The 26608-nt window shown below is 38.6% G+C and overlaps 2 protein-coding genes across 2 annotated transcripts in view; both read right to left on the reverse strand.

Moving 5' to 3' along the window:
• Positions 1 to 216: 216 nt before the first annotated feature.
• LOC109094463 (cerebral cavernous malformations 2 protein-like) lies at positions 217 to 12247 on the reverse strand. The gene is made up of 10 exons (XM_042750852.1): positions 12001 to 12247; positions 9447 to 9605; positions 9286 to 9369; positions 8947 to 9130; positions 7928 to 8533; positions 6513 to 6644; positions 4721 to 4784; positions 4250 to 4400; positions 2587 to 2725; positions 217 to 1456 (listed from the first exon to the last, which is right to left on the reverse strand). The coding sequence occupies exons 1-10, from the start codon at positions 12028 to 12030 to the stop codon at positions 1176 to 1178; spliced, it is 1830 nt and encodes a 609-aa protein (XP_042606786.1). The 5' UTR covers positions 12031 to 12247; the 3' UTR covers positions 217 to 1175.
• A 6293-nt stretch (positions 12248 to 18540) lies between these two features.
• LOC109069277 (XK-related protein 7-like) overlaps positions 18541 to 26608 on the reverse strand; it is a 56228-nt gene continuing 48160 nt past the window's right edge. The window contains exon 3 of the mRNA XM_042750671.1: positions 18541 to 20296. Within this exon, the coding sequence (XP_042606605.1) occupies positions 19320 to 20296 (977 nt within the window). The 3' untranslated portion in view covers positions 18541 to 19319. The remainder of the gene's footprint in view (positions 20297 to 26608) is intronic.

Genomic DNA, 26608 nt, shown 5'->3' on the forward strand with positions numbered 1-26608 from the left:
ATTAATGATGGGAAATTTACAAAATAGCTTCATGGAACATGATCTCTACTTAATATCCTAATGATTTTTGGCATAAAAGAAAAATGGATAATTTTGAGCCATACAATGTATTGTTGGCTATTGCTACAAATATACCCATAACCATGCTACTTATGACTGGTTTTGTGGTCCAGGGTCACAAAGAGTAGCAAAATAAACGTGTCTTTTAGACACACATTTTAGGTATGTATCACACCATTTTACTTTATTACATTTTACAGTGTTAAACTATTATAAACAGTACAGTGAAGTCAGAGAGCTTTTTATTCCAATCAGGATTGTCAGTTAAAGTATAAATAATTTAATAATAATGCATGGGCCCTCGATCCTCTGACCTGCTGGCTAAGATATTCCACAGAGGGCCTGGCACAAATGTTCCCTGTTGCCCCCCAGATTATTTGGGTGTGAGTAGAGGTTTAACTTTAATCTAAACCCTGTCTGTCCCTGTTCTTCTGCCCGGTTCCATTACATAACAAACGTTTAGCCTGACAGATGTATGTGCCATTTTGATAACCCCCAATGCTGGGCGCAGTGCCCATCAACCTTCTGTGGTTGGCATAGATAAGAGGGAAGGGAAGGGCATCAGACTGTGGCAAGGTGACAGTGTCACTGGAAAGAATGTCAAGGCTGAGTTTTTCATGAGTTATTCTCCCTGCAGACCGCAGCCACAGTCAATGACCCTCCGGCTCCAGCAGATTACGGTGTAGTGTGCACTGGCTGGAAGAAAACTCTTCATCACCATCATCATCACTGTCATCAATATTATATGATTGCTTTCTCTTTTTTTCTCCTTTTATGTCTAAGTGACCTTTTCTCCAAATAATTACTTATGTTCTCTCTGGCACTTCCTCACTGCATTGGTGCTCTTTTGTAACTCATTCACACAGAACATTACATAACCAAACTTGCATGCAAAAAATACGCAGATTTACAAATGCAAATAATACGCAGATTTACAAATGCACTTAATGTGGCCCAGTAAAGTGCACATATACTATAAATGTTTAACTATTTGAGCTTGAATTGTTTTATATTATAATCAAAGAAATATGTGACCTAAACCCTGTTTTCAAAAACTCTCCAGTGCAAGTTCAAATATACAGTGGTTTATATATACATAGGTCATTCTGTATGTTTCACAGGTAATAATCCTCTTCTTCTATGTCTCCGTTGCCCTCCTCAAAACCTAAAGCCTCAATGTTGTGTGTGATGTCATCAATTCTGCGGTTAAAATCCTGGGAAACAGAAGGAAGAGTCCAGCCGTCATAGTCACGGACTGCTGTGGCAGATGTGCTGCTCATGCTCCGCTTGATCCGGCCAAAACTGTCCGTCAAAATCCCACCCTCTCGGATCCCGATGTCTTCCAGAAACGTCTCGAACACTCCTACATCCTTATCTGGAATAAAGGGCCTCATGCCTGGTCACATGGGAGAGGAAATACGTGAGAATGCACCATGCAAGTCTGTATTTTTAGACAGCATGAATTTATTGGATTTTTATTGAGAATACGTATTGTTAGTCACATTAACAACCAAACATTTCAAAAACTTTCAATAAATACATTTTTAAGGTTGAGGTTAAATTAAAATTTTTGGTTAAGTTAATCTCACTTTTTTATAGATATGGGGCGTTTTATTTTTTTAAAGTGTGAGTGTATTTTTTTTTAATGCTTTTTCCTGTGAGAATGTGGCAGCATTCAGGTTTGTGATTAATTGTCTCTATTCAGCACTGTAACTCTACTCTATAAATTCACACTAACAATACTGAATGGTCTGAATGGCGAAAGCACAGACAGTCTCAAACTCGTCCAGAGCGGTATCGGGCTGACTCAGCCTTCTGCTTGCGTGTCAGGTTAGATGAGTCTACGGCCAGCAGAGGTATAAGTGGCTCAGTGAGTGTTATGTAATTGTGTCTCTGTTGCGCACAATCACTGCAATTTGCTTTATCATTTACAAGCTCACTTCAAAAGTAACATCTACAAGGTCTTTCTAATCAGGTTGGACAAATTTATGTCGCAGAGGGAATTTACTGTACAATCCATTTTGGTTATTTAATGACTCACTATCTAAATATGTATTTGTGATAAATCTGGGATCACAGTTACAGAGTTATTTATAGTTTTGAATCGTGGTCCTAGAGTTATTTATAGGCTGTATCATGTTTCTTTTCCCACAGTGGCTAGTGTTAGTAGAGAGTTTTGTAATTCTGTCACGCTGTGAAAGTGTGATGTTGTTGGAAAGGCTGTTGCACCATGACTGCTCCAGTGAAAGCCAGGTGCTCATGAATATTCATTAGGCTTTATGTTACTCTAATCCCTCTAATGAGCTAATCATAGACAGCAATTAACACAAACTCTGAATACAATGCCAAATCCGATAAATCATGACTTTTGAAATATGACTTCAGACTTCATAATGAAATAAACCAAGCCGTACAAAAACGCCCCTTGGGGATTTAAACAGGCACTCAAATTCCTCAAGAGAGGCAAAGAAGGAGAGAGAGAGAATCTACAGTGACTTTTTGTATTCTGTGTTGTGAGTTTCTCACCAAGCAGCAGGAACTTGCGTGAGTCTCCATAGAGCTGCAGCAGGTCAGTGCAGAACTGCTCTATCGGAGCACCAAGTCTGTATTCTCTTAGAAACAGAGCAAATTGCTGAATCTCCTGAGGCATCAGCTTACTCCTCAGCTAATCAACGAGAACAGGACACAGAACTATAATACAGCAGAACTATAAAGAGACAATAATATTATGGATTACTGCAGTGGATCATCCATGCAGTATAAAAACGATGCTGTCATTTACTCATCCTCATGTTATTTCAACCCCTCAAGGCTGACTGATTTCAAAACCTTTCATTACCAGGAACTGGGAGTACTGCTGTTTTAAAATAACCATGATTAATTTTGTGTTTCCAAAAGTTTGGATCCACATTATTAGGCAAAATTTTAAAAATACTTTATTCACTAAAAGTTTATACAATAACGGTTGTTTATTGGCATCTATGGTTCCATTTAAAAGGATAGTTCACCCAAAAATGCAAATTCTGTCATTAACTAACCCTCATGTTACAAACCAGTAAGACCTTTGTTCATCTTCGGAACACAAATTATTTTTGATGAAATCCGAGAGCTTTCTGATACTGCATAGAGTGCAATACAACTGACATGTTCAAGGCCCAGAAAAGGTAGTAAGGACATTGTTAAAATAGTTCATGTGAAATCAGTGGTTCAACCATAATTTTTTGAAGCTACGAGAATACTTTTGTGCAAATGTGAAAAGAATACAAAAATTTATTTATTAATTTATTTAGTGTGCATGGATTGACTTGGATGGTAGGGAATTGTTTGTTGAATTAATTATTTTTTTTTGTTTTCTTTGCACACAAAAAGTATTCTCGACCTTTCTGGGCTTTGAACGTGTCAGTTGTGTAGCTGTCTATGGAGGGTGAGAAAGCTCTCGGATTTCATCAAAAAAAATCTTAATTTGTGTTCCGAAGATGAACGAAGGTCTTACGGTTTTGGAATGACATGAGGGTGAGTAATTAATTAATGATAGAATTTTCATTTTAGGGTGAACTAACCCTAAACATACAATGCTTCTACAAAAGATTAGTGGGAAAAGATTTCTCAGATTAATAAATCTAAATCTGTTTTCTTCACACTAAGAAAGTAATGGTTATTTTAAGAACTGTTCTTTGGGGAACCCAAAATGGTTCTCCTATGGCACTGCTACTAAACCCCCTTTTGGAATCTTTTATTTTTAAGAGTGGAGTGATGAGTTTGGTCACATGTCACTTAAGGTGTGTACCATATGTGCATGTCAGATTTTATACTGGGGCACCAGCCAAAGAATTTCACCTTAACAAAAGATATGAATTTGTGAGTCTGCTTGTTTTAGTGGAATAAAACTGAATAATTAAAAAAAAAGAAAAAGAAAAAAGAAAATTCTGTAAGACTAAAAATTTCATTTTTGTTTAAATTTCAGTCTGTTCCTCACACAGAGCATCATATGGCTTCAAAAGACTTCAAAATACATTGTGTGTCTCTGTGTGTGTGTGTGTGTGTGTGTGTGTGTGTGTGTGTGTGTGTGTGTGTGTGTGTGTGTGTATACAGTATATACATGCAACAACATGAGGGTGAGTAAATAATGAATTTTCCTTAGGTGAAGTGTCACTTGTATTACATCATTTTATGTGTGTAAGCATCTTACAATGATCATGTACTCCTGCAGACTGGCATTACAGGGCTCAGAGTCACTGTGTGTGGAGGCCAGGCTTCGATGTGACTCATGGCAGGAGAGAGATGAGGTCTCACTGTAGTTCTCACTAAAATACGGATCAAATGCTTCCTGTGAACCATCACTGTGAGGAGAGATAACACACATGAAGTCAGATGTGACAGAGCTTAAAGGCTATTTTTAATAGCACACCCCCGTTTTCTCTCATATATTAAAACAGCTTTTTAAAAAATATGTGCCCTCCAGCTCTAAATGGCAAAAATATTAGACTGCAGCCAAGGCCGTCCTTAGGGGGTGCGACTGGTGTGGTCGTTATTTATATTTCTGTTTTGTTCTGTTAGTAACTGAGAAAATGATTTACAAAATCAAAATATACAAACTGAAGAAAGGGTATAATTCATAAAGACAGATTTCATGATTCATAATGCATAAACAGACACTCACTAAGAACTGCAGCCGCTGAAGTCTGTGTCATAGCCATATGTCATGTCAGTAAGGCAGCTGTCACCTGGACAAGTATTGATGGGAGGGAGAAAGACAACGTTTTTTATTTATTTTTATTTTTTTTTGCTTTTAAAATGGCAACTGAATTTATGCTGCAAAACATACAGGTGCATCTCAATAAATTAGAATGTCGTGGAAAATTTATTTCAGTAATTCAACTCAAATTGTGAAACTTGTGTATTAAATAAATTCAATGCACACAGACTGAAGTAGTTTAAGTCTTTGGTTCTTTTAATTGTGATGATTTTGGATCACATTTAAATTGACTATCTCAGCAAATTAGAATATGGTGACATGCTGATCAGCTAATCAACTCAAAACACCAGCAAAGGTTTCCTGAGCCTTCAAAATGGTCTCTCAGTTTGGTTCTCTATGCTACACAATCATGGGGAAGACTGCTGATCTGACAGTTGTCCAGAAGACAATCATTGACACTATTCACAAGGAGGGTCAGCCACAAACATTCATTGCCAAAGAAGCTGGCTGTTCAAAGAGTGCTGTATCCAAGCATGTTAACAGAAAGTTGAGTGGAAGGAAAAAGTGTGAAAGAAAAAGATGCACAGCCAACCGGGAGAACCGCAGCCTTATGTGGATTGTCAAGCAAAATCGATTCAAGAATTTGACTGAACTTCACAAGTAATGGACTGGGGCTGGGGTCAAGGCATCAAGAGCCACCACACACAGAGGTGTCAAGGAATTTAGCTACAGTTATCGTATTCCTCTGGTTAAGTCACTCCTGAACCACAGACAATGCCAGAGGCGTCTTACCTGGGCTAAGGAGAAGAAGAACTGGACTGTTGCCCAGTGGTCCAAAGTCCTCTTTTCAGATGAGAGCAAGTTTTGTATTTTATTTGGAAACCAAGGTCCTAGAGTCTGGAGGAAGCGTGGAGAAGCTCATAGCCCAAGTTGCTTGAAGTCCGGTGTTGAGTTTCCACAGTCTGTGATGATTTGGGGTGCAATGTCATCTGCTTGTGTTTGTCCATTGTGTTTTTTTTGAAAACCAAAGTCACTGCACACATTTACCAAGAAATTTTGGAGCATTTCATGCTTTCTTCTGCTGACCAGCTTTTTGAAGATGCTGTTTTCATTTTCCAGCAGGATTTGCCACCTGCCCACACTGCCAAAAGCATCACAAGTTGGTTAAATGACCAAGGTGTTGGTGTGCTTGACTGGCCAGCAAACTCACCAGACCTGAACCCCATAGAGAATCTATGGAGTATTGTCAAGAAGAAAATGAGAAACAAGAGACCAAAAAATGTCACAGAAACCTGGGCTTCCATAACACCTCAGCAGTGCCACAAACTGATCACCTCCATGCCACGCTGAATTGAGGCAGTAATTAAAGCAAAAGGAGCCCCTACCAAGTATTAAGTACATGTACAGTAAATGAATATACTTTCCAGAAGGCCAACAATTCACTAATTTATTTATTTATTTATTTTTTATTGGTCTTATAAAGTATTCTAATTTGTTGAGTGAATTGGTGTCTTTTTGTTAAATGTGAGCCAAAATCATCACAATTAAAAGAACCAAAGACTTATACTACTTCAGTCTGCGTGCATTGAATTTTTTTGATACACAAGTTTCACAATTTGAGTTGAATTACTGAAATAAATGAACTTTTCCACAACATTCTAATTTATTGAGATGCACCAGTACTATTGATGAGAAGTTGAAGTTGAAGTTGGTTACTGTTAACTGGCTGCTAAAGAGCAATAGTTATGTCACTCACTCCTCTGTAGCCAATAGCGGTCAGGCATGGTGTAGTGATATCCCGCCCTGTCGACACATTCAATGGTCTGAAGTCCATAGATGATCTGAAACATTTGACAGATGAGCGCGCAGTACTCCTCTGCAGCGTCCTGTGTGTGATCAATATAAGAATTAAATGAAGAGAAAATCATTGAGTGTCTATAGCTACATTCAACTTCAAATGCATCTACCGTTCTGCTTTTCTCTCTTACACAGACACACATATTGCACACCAACAAAAGCAGCCAGACGGTAAGGTGGGTCAACACAATCCCATCCATTTTAATGTCTGCAGGCACACACAGACACACACACAGATCACTGACACAGCATGCTCTTACATAAGTCTGGGCATTACATCACAGGGGAGTCTACTCTGAGCGCGCTGTTTACATCACAGCTGACACAACTCATCTCGTCAGCACGGTCACTGCAGGAGCGCAGCTACAGCTCATTGTGAGGCACTCATATTCCTGAGGCTCACACCAACTGATTAAATTAGGACTTTCTCCTTCATCATAATCACCTTAAATGTATACAGCAGCAATGATTCATTTCTCCAAATGTCACAGCCACAATGTTTGTATGGTCCATCCATTCATCCATCATTGCTTATTAACTCATCCAGCATCCATCCACATGAAATGCTGTCTATCCATTCATCCATCCAGCCACATTATTGGCTTTAACCCAACCCACAATTATTCATCCATTCCTCCACCCACTCATCCATCTCTTATTAACACTTCCATCCATCCATCTATCCATCATCACTTATTAACCCTTTTGTTCCTCCATCCATCCATCCATCCATCCATCCATCATTTATTAACCCTTTATTAACGTTTAACTCATCCCTCACTTATTAATCCATAAATCTAACCACCACTTATTAACTCTTTCATCCAGCCATCCAGCCAGCCAGCCACATTAATCGAATTTTTAACCCATCTATCATGTATTAACCCATCCATCATCCATCATCCCATTCTTCACTTATTTATCACTTTCATCCATCCGCAGATCCATGCACATCTAGTGCTTAATAATCTATTTCCATCCATCCATCCATCCATCCATCTGAATAACTTTTTAGCCCATCCCTCACTTATTAATCCATAAATCTATCCTCCACCTATTCACCCTTTCATCCATCCATCCATCCATCCATCCATCCATCCATCCACTTATCCATCACTCATTTATCCTTTCATCCACCTATCAGTTATTAACCCTTTTATCCATTTATCTAGCCAGCCACATTAACAGGTTTTTAACCCAATCCTCATTTATTAACCCATCCATCCTTCATTTTTAACTTTTTTATCTGTCCTTCCTTCCTTTCATCCAACCCTTCTTTCCTCTATCTTTTACTTATGCTTAATTAATTTTTAATTTTTTTTTCGGCCAGTATGATGAGATTGCAGTAGGCATCAGGGCATGGCATGGGCTCCAGAGGATTATGATTCCTCCTCTCCCAGCTCCCGTAGGACTTTCCCCTCTCCCAGCTCCCTGTGCAAGCTTGCCTGCGTTCCCAGCTCCCACCTGGTGTGTGTTTCCTTTCCCAGCTTCCACCTGGTTTAGCTCCAGGTCCGTGCCTCTTTTCCCAGCTACCTCCTACGACCCCTCCCCGACGCTCCCAGCTGCCCCCTACAGGCCTCCGGTCCCAGCTCCCACTCATCGGCCGCTTCTCCCAGCTACCTCCGCATGGCTTCCGGGTCTGTCTACGCTCCCAACTTCCGCTCACACGTTTCCCTTCTAGGCTGTCACCATCACCACCACCTCCTCCACCCCCTGTCCCACCTCCTCCACCCACGCTGCTCTGTTTAGGCTCATGGCGGGATGAGAGCTTCCAGTCCACACCACAAATGGTGTGGCGGCGCTCCATGGTGCCCCCTGCAGGCCTGGGGTCAGTGTTGCTTATAGTTTGTCTGCGGCTTTCCAAACCAGTGGGTCTGTTCTCCAGACTGTCACCGGCTAGTACAGTGTCCACATTCAGACCTGAGAATATAAACACATTACTGAAGATTCCTCCCATCCTTAATTATTTCAAAAGCTTGCAAATGTTTCATGGCAATGCGATCTAAAACTATCAGACACCTTCACTGTTTTTTTTTCTCTCTCAATACTTTATCTCTCTCCAATTTATGTACTGTCCACATGCTTTACATACTTTGTTACTTATTTACCTGAATGTGTTTTAACACCTGTAACTCATTGTTTTGTTTTTCTGAAGCTTTGATATTATATTCCAATATGTATATATATTTGCTACAAATACAGGTAATTTAGAAATATGCAATGTATTCCTAAAATGTGCTTTGTGAATTAAATATATGCAATTTATTAAGGTAGTTTAGATAGTAGCCAGGGTAAACTCTGGTATTGTATATCGTTCCTAATTTCCTACTGACCAGTTTTGAGCACCAGTAGGTGCAGTGCATCATCCCGCAGGTAGGAGGCAGCAGCGATTTCATGTGTGGGGATTCTCAGCAGCAGTTTTTCATTGTCCCTCCAGGTAAGCAGCAGACAGCGAGCAGACAGGCTGAGAATGCAGTCCTGCTCCACACTGGTCTTCAGAGGCAAAACCCTCAGTTTCTACAGATGGAGACAGACACATTGTATCATTTGCTTAATTTTGTGGTTTTATTTTAAAGAAATAAAAAATTATAGTTTTTAAATCTATTTTTTTAATTTTTTGGTTTTTAAATCTAAGTGTTTTTTTTTTTTTTATTTATTACAATGCCTCTCACCCTGGCTGTGTCCAGAAGCTGCAGCAGCTCGTCTCTGCTCGACGGATTCAGGGAACATGACACCCATGTCAAGTGTCCCAGAAGCTGTTGGTATCATCCATAAAATTCAGTTGATGTTTCCATGTGAATGTTATCTGTTTGCGTTGTGTTGTCAGACTAACCTTGACTTCCTTCTCCACATAGTCGTAGATGAGTCTCTCTGGGTGGATGAGGTAGTCAGGTGGGTAAAGGGGGACAGTGTGAAGGGGTCTACGGTACACACTGCCTTTGTCTGCCTGTCGCCGGCTAGATTTAGAGAACACCAGGCGCTTTACAAAGCCCTGAGACAAGAGTTTGCATAAGAGATATAAGATATAAAGTGACGATGAGAGATTTTGCAATAATGAGGGGAAAAAAGCAATTATGATATATAACGTGCAGTTGAAAGTTCCTTTCACTCTGAGGCAGAAATGGGCAAGCATACCCCCTCCCCCTCAACACCACGTGATTTAATAAAAAAATATTTGTGACCTTTTATTTCATAATTCAGACATTTTTCTCACAATGCTGAGCAAAAAGTCATAACTGCAAGATATAAACTCAGAATTGCTAGTTTATAAACATTCATAATTATGAAATATAAACTCAGAATTCTGAGAAAAAGGTCAGAATTGTGAGATATAAACTCAGAATTCTTTCAGACTTTTTCTTGTAAATCTGAGTTTATTTTGAAATTCTGACTTTACATATCAATTTTTTTTTTTTTCCTGTATGGCATAAAAAGTAAAAAGGAAATTGCAACTTTTAATCTCACAATTCTGACATTTTTCTTGCAATTGTGAGTTTATTTCTTGCAAATCTGACTGTATATATATATATATATATATATATATATATACATATATACATACATATATACATATATACATATACATATATATATATATATATATATACACACATACACATACATATATACATATAAATATATATATATATATATATATATATATATATATATATATATATATATATATATATATATATATAAACAGATTTATGAGATATAAACTCAGTAATGTTAGAAAATAAAGTCAGAATTACGAGATAAAAAGTTGCAATTTTTCCCCTGTAGCTTCGAAATTTTTTTCGTTTACCAAAACACAATACTAAATATTCAGACAGCACTGTACTATTCAAGTAATGTGAGCTTTGTGTTAATAGCACCAGAAACTTTTCAGATCTGAATTTATCCAGAATAAGAACATGCACAGAAACTTAAACTAAAACGAGTCTTTACTAATTCTGTATAATTTAATTTGACTTGCTTGACGTTAGATTTGTGAATGCCTCTTTAAATCTGCTTTTATGATGATGTAACACACATCAGCCTGCTGCTCAAACTGTGACATCAGCGAGACAGCTGTTAGATATGGAAGACAGATTAGAGACAACACGCCCTACTGACAACCTGCTGATTTATACAGTGTGTGTGTGTGTGTAATGTGTGTGAGGAAAAGAATTCAAAACGTAAGGAATGTGTATCAATCAAACACATCATGTCGGCGACGGTGTGTGTGTTCACATCAGATGTGATCTAATGGGGCTTATCAATCATCCTGACTGCTTTCTGGGTGTTACTCAAAACGCATTAAGAAAGGCAAATTCAAAACAATAAATCAACCACGTCATGACTCAATCATTAAACCTAAACACAACTATTGCTATATTCATCTACAATGACCCCCCGCCCCACACTCACACAGCAATACATAATAAGCTAATCCTTTGAAGATAATATGAAGCTATAATTGGCCTCTTATACTGCTGTATCCCACAGCTCAGAGGATTTGCTGTTTCATTAGTGACCCAGAAATAGAGCAAAATCAAATTTGTTATTCATTTTATGCCACAATGTTTCTTTGTTTTAAATGGTTGAAAATCCACACATTTCTGATGTGATCAGTGCTGGATAAGGCACTGATGCTGTTGAATATGGCCTATAGCTATGTAAGAAATCCTTGGAGTCAGTGTATGTTTGTGTCTTTCCTGTAACCAGCAAACTCCTGTCCCTTGAGACAAGGCTTTAAACTGAGGCTGATCGGCTCTGAATCCCTGGGAACAGTCTCAGAAAAATTGGTACATCATATAGCTTATTGCCATAGAGCATAATTAAACGCTTTCTGGTACACATTATGATACATTTTGGATGGGGGGAATGTATTGTGTACTTTATTTAAAATGGAACTTTTAGGAGAGACCTAAACCAGAAAAATTATTGAAAATGAATGTGTTTATAAACATGAAAACATCTGTGTGGAGTTACAGAAGTTACTTTTAGTGTTTTGAAGCATATTTACTTATAAAGCATGGTGTAAATTTCATATGAATCTTTTATTTTCATAATAATCAACAAACCCTAGGCCTGTTTCAATGTATAAGCATGCATATAAGAAATTAAATTCCAGATGAGTTGTCGCATTCAGCAAACGCCATAGCTGAGATAAAATGAGTCAACAAACAAACAACATCACTGGCATAAAGTTATCACCCACACAAGGATTTTGGTACTGTATATCATGTGGTACTCACATACAGTACGCAGAAATGTAAACATTAGAGGTCACATGATCAGGTTTACAGAAAATCTGCGACACACTTCAAACACACATCTTTGAAATATTCCTTAATGTATATCCAGCTAGTTTCAATATGTAATGAAACAGAAGAACTTACCTTCTTGGCTCGCTTGGGCTCATAGTCCATATTGGCCAGCCTGATGGCAAGCTGTGTGCAAGAGTGTGTGTTTGTATGTGTCTTCCTATGTAGGACAGGCCCAATCTCCTCTCAGCCCTCTGGAGCCAGGCAGGACTGTGCAGGAAACACACTTCCTGCTGGACAGGAAACTCCACCAGAGACTCTGATCTAAAATCCCAAACACCTCCACACTCAAACTACTGATAACAATACTCATACAGACACAAAATGGGGCCGTAAACACACACACACACACACACACACACACACACACACACACACACACACACACACACACACACAATACTAAAATAATTGGACACGTAAAACTAATGCGTTAACTCTTCAAATCCTTCACACACCTAAATTACATAAACAGAAATTTGCACAGATTTATGAAGCAAAACAAAACAAATTCCCAAAGTCCTTCTGGCAATTATTAAAATACAACTTTAAATTTCCTTACAAGTTTCAGCTCACTGAGGACACTGTTTAAACGGGTTGTATTATTATTATTATTATTATTTTTAAATAAATTAAAATTAGTTTTTGTGTTGATTTTTTGCTGTTACAATGCTAAGAGACAAATAGGCCTGAGACATCAACAAACAACTGCAAGTAACAAAAGACAGCTATGTGTAAAATATTTTGACAGCATTCAGCCAAATTGGTTTTGTAGGGCCAACAACATTGACTGGAAGTCGGAACAGTTCATTGTAATATATTTTTCTCCAATGGCACATTTTGAGTGTTAGCATCTATTTCATTCACAAGGTGTGGATAACCTTGCTGAAAAATAAATAAATAAATAAATAGAAACCGTCACAGAAATTATAATGGTTTCCATTACAAATACCATTACAAACTATCAACTATTAACCATTAAAACCATTAAAAATGATTTTCTGTAGTGTGTTTTGGGACACATTCCATTAGAATTTAGTGGTTTTAACAGGCCAACAATAGAAGGTGGCAAATTACCAGTAGAGACCCACAGGGACCGTTACTGTTTCCATTAAAACCAATACAATTGCCATTAAAACCACCAAAACCATTACAAATTCTGCTGGTTTCTATTGTTTTTTTCAGCAAGGAAGCTACACTAGGTAAACATGTCAGCAGTATGTACTTCACTGTCAAAAATAACCACACTTAAAGGGTTTTTTTTTCGTGTGTGTGTGTGTGTGTGTGTGTGTGTGTGTGTGTGTGTGTGTGTGTGTGTGTGTGTGTGTGTGTGTGTGTTTTACTCAAAAGCTGGGGTGCATAAGCTCAGATCAATGAGACCAATGCACTGTCACTTCCAAACAGACATTTACAATTTGTGCTAATGAAAGAAAACAAGTCGACAAAAAAGACCGAATCCATGATTTATAGATTAAATATAGCTTAATATAGTATAATGAGAGATTTACAGTACTAGTCTGGTAATTTTTGACTAGAAACACCAAATCAATTCTCAACGTTTGAATTAGACCTTATGCAACTCAGTCATGCCAATGACTTGCAATTTCTCAAAGCATCCACTGGGGGGCAGTGTGGGCCAGCGCTTTGTTTCAATGGGGAGTGGCACTTTAACGTGAGGCTACACGGTATGAGAATAGCAGATAACTAATCACCTGCAGAGAGATGGCATGCTCACTCACTGCCCTGAGCTGCACAAAAACCCACGTTATATCCTTACATATTCTATACGGGAAGAGCGTTTTATAGATTTCTAAAATCCTATTGCAGTTGTTTGACCTGTTTTACCCTTGTCAGAATGAAAGAGTTGTGTATTTGATTTTACTGTGTGCGACAGTGCAATTTGCACTACGCCCGATGACATTTACTAAAGGAATGTAATGAAACTTTATGATGAGGGCAAGTAGAATCGTTCCTAAAGTCATGGAGAAATGTGCAGTTTGTCAGAGACTCTGTGCTTGGATTGATCTGGATTGTTAAACAGCCCAGGGGAACATACTGGTAGCTCATTTTAAGAAGGAACAGATCACATAAACCCAATGTCATACTGGGACAATGGCCAGATAGTCCCTGGAAATCAGTGGCAGATGATCTGGGCCATAAAGGACGCTGAGGAGTAAGCAGTCTGCTTTTGTGTTTGAAGTTATTGCGCAATCAAAAATGATCCTACATACTTTCTTAAAGGGTTAGTTCACCCAAAAATACAAATCCTGTTATTAATTACTCACCCTCATGTTGTTCCAAAGCCATAAGACATTTGTTCATCTTTTTGATGAAATCTGAGAGGTTCCGACCCTGCACAGACAGCAACACAACTACGACGTTCAAGGCCTATAAAGGTAGTAAGGACATCATTAAAATAATCCATGTGACATCAGTGGTTCAACTCTAATGTTATGATACAACAAGAATACATTTTTTTTGCCAGTCTTTGACGCATGGGCACTAGAGTACCACAAACGTATCGATTCGATATGGAGCATTTTTTATGATGGATGGATGCACTTTATTTTGCGTCAAAATCTCAACCACCATTCACTGCCATTATAAAGCTTGGAGGAGCCAGGACATTTTTTAATATGACTCTGAATGTATTTATCTGAAAGAAGAAAGTCTTATGCACCTTGGATAGCTTGAGGGTAAATCATGGGGTAATTTTCATTTTTGGGTGAACTATGCCTTTAACATTAATATAGGCTACTAATAGTTAAAGCAATAATAAATCATGATATATTTGAAAAAATGAGCATTAGCGTTGGGATTTGATGGTCAAGGTTGAACCTGATCTTCATATTTTTTGAGATAATTAAAACTATATTTTGTTTTTGGTAATTTGCATTACATGTGCTGTACATGTACCTAAAGAGTTTTTTTCTAGTAGAGTGCACTGTTGACCTGGAGAACCCCAGTGTGTGTGTTCTGTGTGTATGTGTGTGTGCGCGCACATTGTTACAGTAGAGGATGCTGTTGACCCCCTTAAGGGCAGGAGTGGAGGAGGAGGAGAGCTAATGGTGGGTCAGTTTTCAGGAGAGGGGCCACATTGAAAAGCTCTCAGACCACAAACACACTCAGACACACATCACATACCTGCAGCCCTGCTTAATGATCCTGCAGTTACCACAACAACCTGTCAAAAGATACACATTCATCTCCCAGTGTCTCATGCTCTCTGTCTGTCACCAGATGTTTATGTTTGTTGTATGTAACATGCGATAGCCTACATTTTAAACATGGAATGATGTAGAATGATTTCATGTAATATGTGACAGAGAGATGTATTCATTAGTGACAGTAACGTAGTATTTTTACTTTGTACATTCGCAAGTCGTTTTTTTCTTTCTTTCATTACAAAGCATAATCATCTTATTTTTCTAAAGCAATCTTATTTTTTACTCCATTTCATAAAATCATATTGTTTCTCGTTTGAACTGAATGAACTCCGACACTGGTACTGTAGCAATGTCCAGTTTCTCTTAAGCTGATTAATATTGATCAACATGTTCACAAATCAAAATACATTTTCGAGTCAGCAAATCACTAATTGGAGTGAGTCTTTAGTTCAGTTAATTCATTCTGAATTAGTCTCGACTGATTCAAATGTGAAATGATTCCCAGAGTATACAAATTAAGTATATCAAACAGCAGTTCTGTGACAAGGTTGGAAAAAAAGTTTAACTTTATTAAAATAAGCAGCAACCCCTGAAGTTCCAAGACATTCCACGTGATCCATCTCCTGTGACGTTTTTGAGTGTAGGTTAAATGTACAGTAGTTATTGTTGCTAGGAGTGATTTTACTCATTTATAAGATTTGTTTATGCCCATATACAGGCTATAATCGAAGAGTGATTCTTGGAAATCCAGAGCAAAAGTTGTTAGCATTTCAGAGTGAGTTTGATTCATGCACTGATAATTGTTCATCCTGTTCAAGATACTCCTGTATGATGGATAATGCACTGTGGCAATTTCTATACAAATGCTTTCTGCTTCTGAATTAATTTTAGCTGTAGAAAAACTGCTTCCTTGTCAAATTACATTTACACTGAACAAAATTATGAATGCAACACTTTTGTTTTTGCCCCCATTTTTCATGAGCTGAACTCAAAGATCTAAGACTTTTTCTATGTACACAAAAGGTCTATTTCTCTCAAATATTGTCCACAAATCTATCTAAATCTCTGTTAGCACTTCTCCTTTGCCGAGATAATCCATCCACCTCACAGGTGTGGCATATCAAGATGCTGATTAGACAGAATGATTATTGCACACGTGTGCCTTAGGCTGGCCACAATAAAAGGGCACTCTAAAATGTGCAGTTTTATCACACAGCACAATGCCACAGATGTCACAAGTTTTGAGGGAGCGTGCAGTTGGCATGCTGACTGCAGGAATGTCCACCAGAGCTGTTGCCTGTGAATTAAATGTTCATTTCTCTACCATAAGCCATCTCCAAAGGCATTTCAGAGAATTTGGCAGTACATCCAACCGGCCTCACAACCGCAGACAATGTGTAACCACACCAGCCCAGGACCTCCACATCCAGCATCTTCACCTCCAAGATCATCTGAGACCAGGCACCCGGACAGCTGCTGCAACAAATAATAACCAAATAATTTCTGCACAAACTGTCAAAAACCTCAAGGTCTCAGGGAAGTCTCATGGAAGCTCATCTGCATGCTCGTCTTCCTCATTGAGGTCTCGACCTGACTGCAGTTCGTCATCGTAACCGACTTGAGTGGGCATATACTCACATTCGATGGCGTCTGGCACAGCCATCGAAGAGAAGGGGACCATCATTCCACAGGCCACAATCAACAACCTGATCAACTCTATGCAAAGGAGATGTATTGCACTGCGTGAGGCAAATGGTGGTCACACCAGATACTGACTGGTTTTCAGACACACCACCGCCCCCCCCCCCTCCACCCCCCGGACACCTCAAAACAGTAAAACTGCACATTTTAGAGTGGCCTTTTATTGTGGCCAGCCTAAGACACTTCTGTGCAATAATCATGCTGTCTAATCAGCATCTTGATATGCCACACCTGTGAGGTGGATGGATTATCTCGGCAAAGGAGAAGTGCTCACTAATACAGATTTAGACAGATTTGTGAACAATATTTGAGAGAAATAGGCCTTTTGTGTACATAGAAAAAGTCTTAGATCTTTGAGTTCAGCTCATGAAAAATGGGGGCAAAAACAAAAGTGTTGCCTTTATAATTTTGTTCAGTGTACATTTAAATTGATTCCTTAATCAGGCGCTTTTATCCAGATCGAGAATAATACAAGTTTAAGGAATCAATCAAGAATGCGAACACTACACAAGTAGGGCCACTATACCAACTTTCCATAAGTATCAGAGTTGCAGAAATTTTTAAAGGTTAGTTAGTAAAGTGCTCCTGAAGGAGGTTTTCAGCCATTTTAAGAATATTTCAATGGATTCTGCTACTCATGTGAAATTGTAATTTTAGACGTCTTATTTTACCAGTAATACATATCATTTGTGATCGGGTCCAGTTGCATAAACATAGCCCTTAAGAACTAGTTTGAACTAGCAGTTAGCCAAGGGATAATCAGTCTTTTAGGATTTAAAATTAGACAGAGCTAGTTTTTTATAACTGACCTTAAAAAGCTATGATCAATCTTGAAGAAATTTTTAAGACTCATCTAAGCAGTTTATGCAACCGGACCCTGATTTGAGCAAGGTGTGGAGACCACCACAGAGCAAAGAACGGGCACTATAAACAAAAACACATTTACTCTATGACCTCCAACAATAAAATTCCTGTATGTGTGAATGTCTCATTATAGGGCAGCATGATTACAGCCCACAAGTGTCATTTGCTCTCCATCAGCGTCTTTAGACTGGACAGCAGGGTTCTTGTCATTGGCAATTACCCACCATGACTCTGGGTTTTTTCTGCTTGGTTTTTAACCAGGCAATAGAATTTCCATGCAGCAAGCAAGACCTCGAAAGACCCCACAGAGGGAGTGAGAAAGACAGAGAGAAACACTTCAGCTGATGTCTTGTGATGGTTTTGTAATTGCAGTGATTTCTTTACAATTGTCTTTACTCAAAAAAGCCTGGAAAAGTGCTGAGTAGGGTAAGCAGTTAAAACTAAAAAGAGGTCTTAAGATTTTATGAGGTGACAAAAAGTCTTTCTTTCTCTCATGCATACACACAAACATTGTTGTCCCCAATAGTCGGCAGCTTTTCATGGCCAAGAAGAGCATTCACTCTTGCCAAACCACAAAGCCCCCAAAAATTCAGAATCTAAACTCTTCATAACCACAGCAATGGCCGCCCCCTTCCAAATAACAAAATAATGAGTGAAATGAACACATACAGATGTAAAAGGGTTTTGAGGCTTGCGGATGGAGCAAACCAAGACTCACTGCTCTAGTTACTGTAAAGGGAGTTCACATTCAGGATTAGAATTCACTGTCAGTCATTTGCATTTTTTTTTCTTTTCTGTGAAATGCAACACAAACACTCTGACGTTTGCAAGTTTTATGTTCCCAAATGCTCCCAAAACCATTTTCATGAAACACTCAAACACACATATTCATTTTTTTTACTTTTCTGAGGCTGTCATCTGAATCTTTTTTTTTAACAATATTATTTTCATCCAACTACATTAGATCACAACTTTTTGTCTTAGTATATGACATTTTTTCTTTATCTTTACAGATAAACAATGCAGCATGACCAGATAACCCAAAAAAACATTCATACCAACACACTGGCACCATTCTATTGTAGATACATATAACAAAAGATAATATCTATTTATGAATATTCAGTTAGAAGAATTATATCAAAGACATGGCCACAGAGTCATAAAAAATAAATCTAATAAGTCAATAATTACAGAAGAACTCTTTTGAAGAAATGGATGATTGAACTTGCTAATCTCACCATTCACAGAAGCAAATAATACACAATTTGTACTGTTTTCAGGTCACTGAACATTAAACTTAGACCAATACAGCAGCCAGGCTGGTCCTGAGGAATACTAATTGGTCAGTTCATCTATATTTTACAAATGTCCACTTCTTCTCATCACTGTCATTTTTATATGTTCAGTGTGTAGGCAGAAAGGTAAGTCCCTTTCCTAGTGTCACTTCCCATGCAGATCATGTAAACACCACGCTACTCGTGTCCAGCTTGATGTACACTTTCGGACCAGTCATGCGCTCCCAGGCATTCGAATGCCAAGCGTGCTGCGGTCCCACCGTGTAGCACCATGCCGACCGCAAGGATCGGACCATAGCCTCATGGCGGCTGAGTTCCACCTCTGCATAGAGATGTCATGTGGAAGGTGGAGGTATGAACAACACTACACCGTAGTCTCATACTCTGTCACTTCTTTGGGGTTGCTGAAGCTCTGGTACTGGATGCGAGGCGTCACAGGAGACGTATTCTCCAGCACCAGGATGGTCTTCCTCAGCCTTCGGTCAATAAAGTGGGCATCCCAGGCTGGGTACCTTTTTCTTGGCAGGTCGATGCGGATAACGGGACCTTCGGTTCTTGGGGGACGTGGGGAGGAAGCAGGGGGAACACTAGGAGGCCTTACCTGAAACACCGGCAGGCAACTGTCTCTATCCCCAGCCCCTATCTCCCGATCCCCACCAGTAGTCCTTTGGAGTGTTCTGGGAGGGCTAGTAACTACGTCCGGTTGGGGCAAGGGGGTTCCCAAATCCCCAACACCTCCCAGACCGATTACCCCCATTCCCTCCTCCACACAGCTCCACTGAGCTCCTAGGATAGGTCCGTCTGGGTGGAGCAGGCAATAATACACAAACATAAAGAATGTTCCCAAAGCATAGCTACACACCACTACACACACAATAATCAGGGCGTAGAAGTCCGAGGTGTGAGGTCCCCTGTGAATATACCAAGCGGCGGTGAGTGCAACGTTCTCAACCAAGGTCACGCAGTAGTACACACCCAGCCGAAAGCGGGCACGGCCTTCCTTGACGTTGAACCAGCAAAAGATGTAGATGATGCCCACCACCATGTTATAGATGATCTCCTCCCACTTGGACATGCAGAAGTCGGTCTCGCCCTGGATGATCCAGAAGGTCATGGCACACCAGTGGGCCACGATGAAGATCCCGAAGTAAAGCTGGAAGACTGAAGCGAAGAGGGCGAAGGCGATGGTTCGAGCACCGATGGTGAAGAGGTGCCAGAGCATCTGAACAATCACGGCCTTGTAGGACATGGGGAGCTTGTCGTCTCGAGAGTCGCGCAGAACCTTCTGGTAGGACGCGATCATCCAGGCGAGAGAAACCAATGAGGCAGATGCTGAGAGACCTACAGCAATAGAGCAAGAAGTACAGGGAGACACCATGAGTAATGTCGAGGAAAGACAGATACCAACTTTACAAAAATATACAAAAGCAGCTTGGCCAATGTGGCACTGTTCTGGTAACAAACCTTAGAACTCAAAGGCTTTTGGAGTTACCTTTCAAATGTCTGTGCTGTTAAACAGGATTTGCTATTGTTCATGTACTGTAGCTGTTTAATTGTCCGAAATTTAACTAACTCTTAAGTAACTTGCTCAACAATATGCGCTGTTGCTCCACCATGACAGTAGCTGACTTGAAAGAGAATACTAGCCTTTGAAGATGCCCACTATAAACCATCTACAATGGACAAAACTGAGACAAATTTATTTTAGTTTTTGATATATGGTATATTATAAAACTTTATATATTCACAAAAAAATCTAAGAAGCCTGGGACTAGCATAGGCATTATGTTCACTGGATCTAGATTTAGGAAGCGAAGTGGGAGAGAGAGAGGGGTGGGATCAGGAAAAGTCCTCGAGCTGGGATTCGAACTCGGGACACCCGTAGCGCAACAGCACTGTATGTCGGCACACTGCCCACTGGGCTATCAGTGCTGATCACCACATGGTTTTTCTGGTGATGCTGGATGAGGAAGGAAATTTTGCTAGTTAGGCTCGTCAAGAAGCTCAAGAGCACCAGCACGCCAGGATCCCATGCTGGGGACTAGAAAATAAAGCAAAGCAAAACAAAGCAAAGCTTTTTTCTTTTTCAGCAGGGAATGCCTTGTGGCTGAGAACACAGTGTGTTTCATTTTGAATTGCATCCTGACACATTTTGAAAGGAAGTGATGCACAAAATCAAGCTTGCATAGCTAGAAGCGTTTGCATTCATGTCCATGCATAGAGCAGGTTTCAGGCCTGAGTGTGAATGAACTTTCAACTGGTCAGGAAAAATAATTTAAGCCACACAAATTGAATTTACGATACAGAAAATGTAATGTAGTCAAATTTTTTAAACCCAAATTCTGGGTTCAGCCCATTGGGTTATTTTATTGGGTTGTTTTTAATATGTTTACCCAGGTGATGGGTAGTTTTTCTGTAATTATGTTGTCATGTCAAAAATGAGTCATTTTTAATGCTGGGTTATTTTTTTCTACCCAACCACTGGGTTTAGCGTGTGTCCAACGAAACAACCCAGCTGCTGAGTTACAGTCAGATTGCAGGCTTTTTGAGTCCACTACAGGAGAGAGAGTGGTTCTCAGCGCCGCCGATTTGGTGCACTTCTTCAGTGAAATAAAGGTTTTTATACATTTTATTTAATATTATTTATTTTATTTACTTTATTAAGTCTTTATGTTCTGTCCAAAATTTACCCAGCGCTGGATTGTTTTTAACCCAGCAATTTTTAGAGTCTATAGTGTACAGTGCAGGGGTGAAACTTGCAAACCAGACAACCTGACTTAGATGCAAGGATGAAATGCAAAGCAAAACTGTCGTGGGACAGAGGTGACTTGGCTGTGTATATATATACACAGTACATATAATGCTAATAAGTTGATCGACTAGATGAGCTCCACCTGTGCTGAATTGTCTGATTATCTGATCGTGCTCCTCCCGAACGTTGCTAAACTTCATATGGTTCATGAAATGTTTGTGTTTTATTTCCCCGCAAAATATCTCTGTACTCCATTGCTTTGTGTGTTTATTTGACTGTAAATGCTGTGTCTGTGCAGCTTCTCTAGTTGGGGCCATTTAAATATCCTGAAATGGGCAAGTGCTAAATATAAAACCTAATCAAAATCATTAAGAATAACTACATTTCCACATTCTCAGAGTTCTGCCTTCAATATTTAATTAGATCTGATGTGATTCATTCCTAATTGAACATGCAATTGAATAATTAACTTTCAAAGCATGAATAATTCAGGCCCTAACTGATGTCTATCTGGACTCATAACATATGAATGTGTGAATACCTTGCGTCATGACAGACACATTTTGAGGTAATAGATTCTGATGAGGCAAAGATGCAAAGCGATTTTCACAGTGGCTCTTATGAAACGCAAACTGACGTGAGCTGGCAGAGACATGCAAGCTGCTCTTTCAAGAGTGATGCCAGGAAAAAAAAGGTTCAAAGTATTGTAACGGTTGTTGTTTTTGTTTTAATTTTCAAATAATATTTCATAGAAGCTACAGCACCTGCTGAGACAACAAATCGCAGGGCTTGTTCCCCAACTGCCTGAGAGGATGTCTCTCTAGAGAAAGCGAGTGTGAGCTTGTGTTTGACTTGCTGACAGGCGCTTTATATTGTGGTTTGCGAGTACCCTAGAGCACAAGGTAGAGTGAAAAGGTGAAGAAGAGGTGTGTGTGAATGTGTGTGATTGAGAGATATGGAGCTATCTTAGGAGATGTTATCATGAGGATCAGCTCTTAAATACATCTCACTGCGTGTTTGTTTATCTGGTGGGTCCCGGCAGATTGGCTTTGTTCTGGTGTTTGATTCCTCTCCTGTCTCACTCCTCACACACACATGTGTTTTAGGGAGCTATACTTGCAGCTTCAACCTGTTAAACACTTCAAACCCTCCAGGCTGGCTTATCCAAGGTCAGCTAAGGATATTCGGATGAGCACCGTATGAAAAGAAGGCAGCCCATTGCTTTTGTCAGGCCTAGATTGTGAAAAAGTTGATCCTGGTATAAATTAGTGATCGACAGATATGGATTTTTTAATAGCTGATGTTGATCTCTAAGAGAGAAGGGTGGCTGATGGCAGATATAAGCTGATATACATGATATTGCACTTTTGAGTAAATAAATCATAAATAATTAAATATAGTAAATAACACGTTGCAATGAATTTTATTTAAGAAATATTTAGTAAATTAGAAATGCATAATTAAAAATGAGTCAGTAGTAACTTGAAAAAGTAAATAAAATAAACATGATTTGATAGCAACTTGTTGAATTCATAACCCTATTATAGTATTTTTGACAAATAAAGAAGAACAAGAAAGGAAATACTGCAACTGGCAGTGCACTCAGCAGCCTTGTAAGTTTATGTGCAAATGGAATAATATTTTCTCAAATAAAGACCATGCACTTAATGCTAATTTTAAATACACAGTGAATATGACATAACAGCCAACTAGATATAGTGCAACAGAGTTTGAAATCAAGGATTTAAAGTAAGGGTATGTTTACACGTCAACGATGTGCTAAAAATGGAAATGTTTTTACTGTGTGTTTTTCATGTACAGATTACAAAATTGTCAAAACAATTCCCATTTACGGGGATCCCTGAAAATTACTCAAAATGCTGTATTATGCATGCCAGGCCAGTAGTTGGTGATGTTACTTTGTAAGGAAACACTACACGAACATGTTATACACATGCACATTTTTTGAGCTTTGTGGAATTAAAGGGATAGTGGTACTCTCGTGAATGGAGGCGGAGACTGACCTGGAAGAGAAGAAATAGTTAAATAAAGTTGTTCTTTTTGTTTTCTTTGCACACAAAAAGTTTGTAAAAGTAAATTTGTATAAAAGTAAATTTGAACCAATGATGTCACATTGACTGTTTTAATGATGTCCTTACTACCTTTCTGGGGCTTTGCATTGCTGTCTACGCAGGGTCAGAAAGCTCTTGGATTTCATCAAAAGTATCCTAATTTGTGTTCTGAAGATGAACGAAGGTCTTACTGGTTTGGAACAACATGAGGGTGATTCATTAATGACAGAATTTTCATTTTTAGGTGAACTATCCCTTTAAAACAGAAAAACTCATCGGCTGATGGCGGTTAAAAAAAAAAAAAGAAAAAAAAAAAAAAGCCAAATATTGGCAAGTATGTTGGTCATGTCATCCAGTAGTATAAATATTTCAAGAAATACACTTTAATTTCAAGGAAACATAGTGCAAATCATACTCAGGATTTCTCTTTTCACAAGCTTGACCCTCACTGTTTATAGAGCGTTTACTCTTTTTGAGTCTCTTTTGCACCAGCATTTCACTTTCTCTCCATCACACTCACATTCTCTGTCTCGGCTCTCATTTTGAGCAACTCATTTGGTCCAGATTAAGTGAGGTCTTAATTAGCAGAGATCCGAAAGCATTAGTCTGCGTTTTCCCGCTCTGCTTCCAGCTTGCCCGCATGCTCTCCGTGTTCTCTCCCGGCCTCTATTTCAGAGGCCCTCATGGAGCAATGCGCTGGCAATCTTAATTAAATCAAACATCAGACACAGCGCAAGCCCACTGCCACAAAGACTGCCACAGATTAGAATGCAGTTTAAAGGGAAAGGGATAAGACAAGTTAAAGCCCAGCGCTGCCAGTGCTAAGAGAGAGAAAGAGGGGTGTTTGATTTGCTACTGCCAGATGATGTGGTGGAAGAAAGTACACAGGAGATATTTGCATAATGCATTTTAATAACAGCATTTGTGCTTTTAGATTGTATGAAATGTCGATTTGAGAGTTACAGTCAAAGAAAAAAGACCCTCCACGAGACCTCAAAGACCTTAAAACACACAGTGGGGAATTCACAAAGAATGAATTGTGCCTGCTGATGGTGTTGTTAATTTGCATGCCATGTCTGTGTTGTTTCATTCCCTAAAATGCTCCTCTGTGAGTTCCTTTCTTATGGTAGTGATTAACCATCCTGCTTAAAAACAGCCCAAGCCGCCATTACTGGTTTGAAAGCATCACCTACTGTACAGTAAGTGTTGGAAAGTAATGCTTTTGAACTAAAGTAGTAACAACTTGGTTTTATTTTAAGCATTAGAGTTTTGTGTGAGAAGAGCATTTATGATTACCTGTGGCTGCTCTCATTTTATTACAGTATAAATTTAGTCACATTATTACAGTATTTTAAGCTGGACTACAAATGATTTACAAGCCTTTTGACAATATTTATTATATGATTTTGACAGTACATCATGTGCATGTATTTGTGAACCATCATTTAGATCAGACAGACGTAATGTAAGTAAGAATTAAGTAAAAAAAAAAAAAAAAATAAAAATTTGTTATTCTTTATTTTAGGGAAAAGTTATGATTATTAACTAGTTATTTATTAGCATGCCTATTATTAACATATTGTCTGTATATTAGTACTTATAAAGCACATGTTCTGCATAAGCATTTTAAACATCCCTAATCCTACCCAATAGCTAAACTTAACAACTACCTTACTAATTATTAATAAGCAGCAAACTAGGATTTTATTGAAAAGTGGTAGTTTATGATTTGTTCATAGCATGAATTGGACCTTAAAATAAAGTATGGCCAAGATATTTATTCTATTCATTCTAATCTATTATTTGAAGAATTAAAGATCTTCAAATATACAATATTTACCTATATATATATTTTTTAACACTTGAAAAATGCCAAACTGAGATTATGGAGACGATGATCATTTTTGATCGATGGCACAAACAAATCATTAAAGAGTTTTGAATCTGTTACTGAAACAGAGAGACTAAACTGATTCACTCAAATGAATCAAACCTTTCAACTCTAACAGTGGTTTTGCTTCTGAACTTCAAATCAGATGTATGCAAATTCATGTTGTTGCAGATATAATAAAACATCTCAATGCCCTCATACTTGCTCGTTAATTAATTAATTTGAAGTTTGTTTGTTTGAAAAGGACAGTGAAGTGAAGCTACTTTGTAACAGTGCAGTTACTGTATAAAAAAACTATCATCAACATAAAACGTATCATAATTCTATAAAAAAAAACAGCTTTTTATAGTGTAGGTAATTGCATACTTCACAGTCCTCACTTAAAGTGCTCTGCTCTCCATATACAGATGCTCACTTTCAAATGATTTGCTGACACAATGTGAAGGTCAAAGGTCTGAGTCAGACTGACAGGCAGGGCCATGAGATCAGAAAACACAGGAAAAAGGCGAAAGAAGATAAGAAGAACAAGCAAAAGCCTTTCTGTGTGGTAGCTGGTAACCAAACCCATGACCCAGAATTAATCAGAACATCTCTGAGTCTATTCAGTCTTACAGCGTGTCCCTCTGAGCTCTCTGTCCTGCTGTACAACTCATCTCTCTTTCATTCCATCCTCTTGTCTTTTCCTTTTTTTCCTCTCATGTTTTTGTCTCCTGAGTTTTCTTTCTCAGTGGCATGTGGTGGCCTTCTGAGGAAGCAGTCTCCTCTGTTTTTTTTTTTTTTTTTTACTTTAATGATTTATACATCATTCAATCTCAATATTTAATAATTTATAATAAGAATATAAGATAGAAATAAATATTTTACACTGTTTTGAAAGGGGTCTTATTATGTTTTTTACACTTGTTTTAGTGCATAATGTTTCTGTTTGAGCTTGAAAA

Source organism: Cyprinus carpio, chromosome B23, assembly GCF_018340385.1.
Source record: "Cyprinus carpio isolate SPL01 chromosome B23, ASM1834038v1, whole genome shotgun sequence".
NCBI lineage: Eukaryota > Metazoa > Chordata > Actinopteri > Cypriniformes > Cyprinidae > Cyprinus > Cyprinus carpio.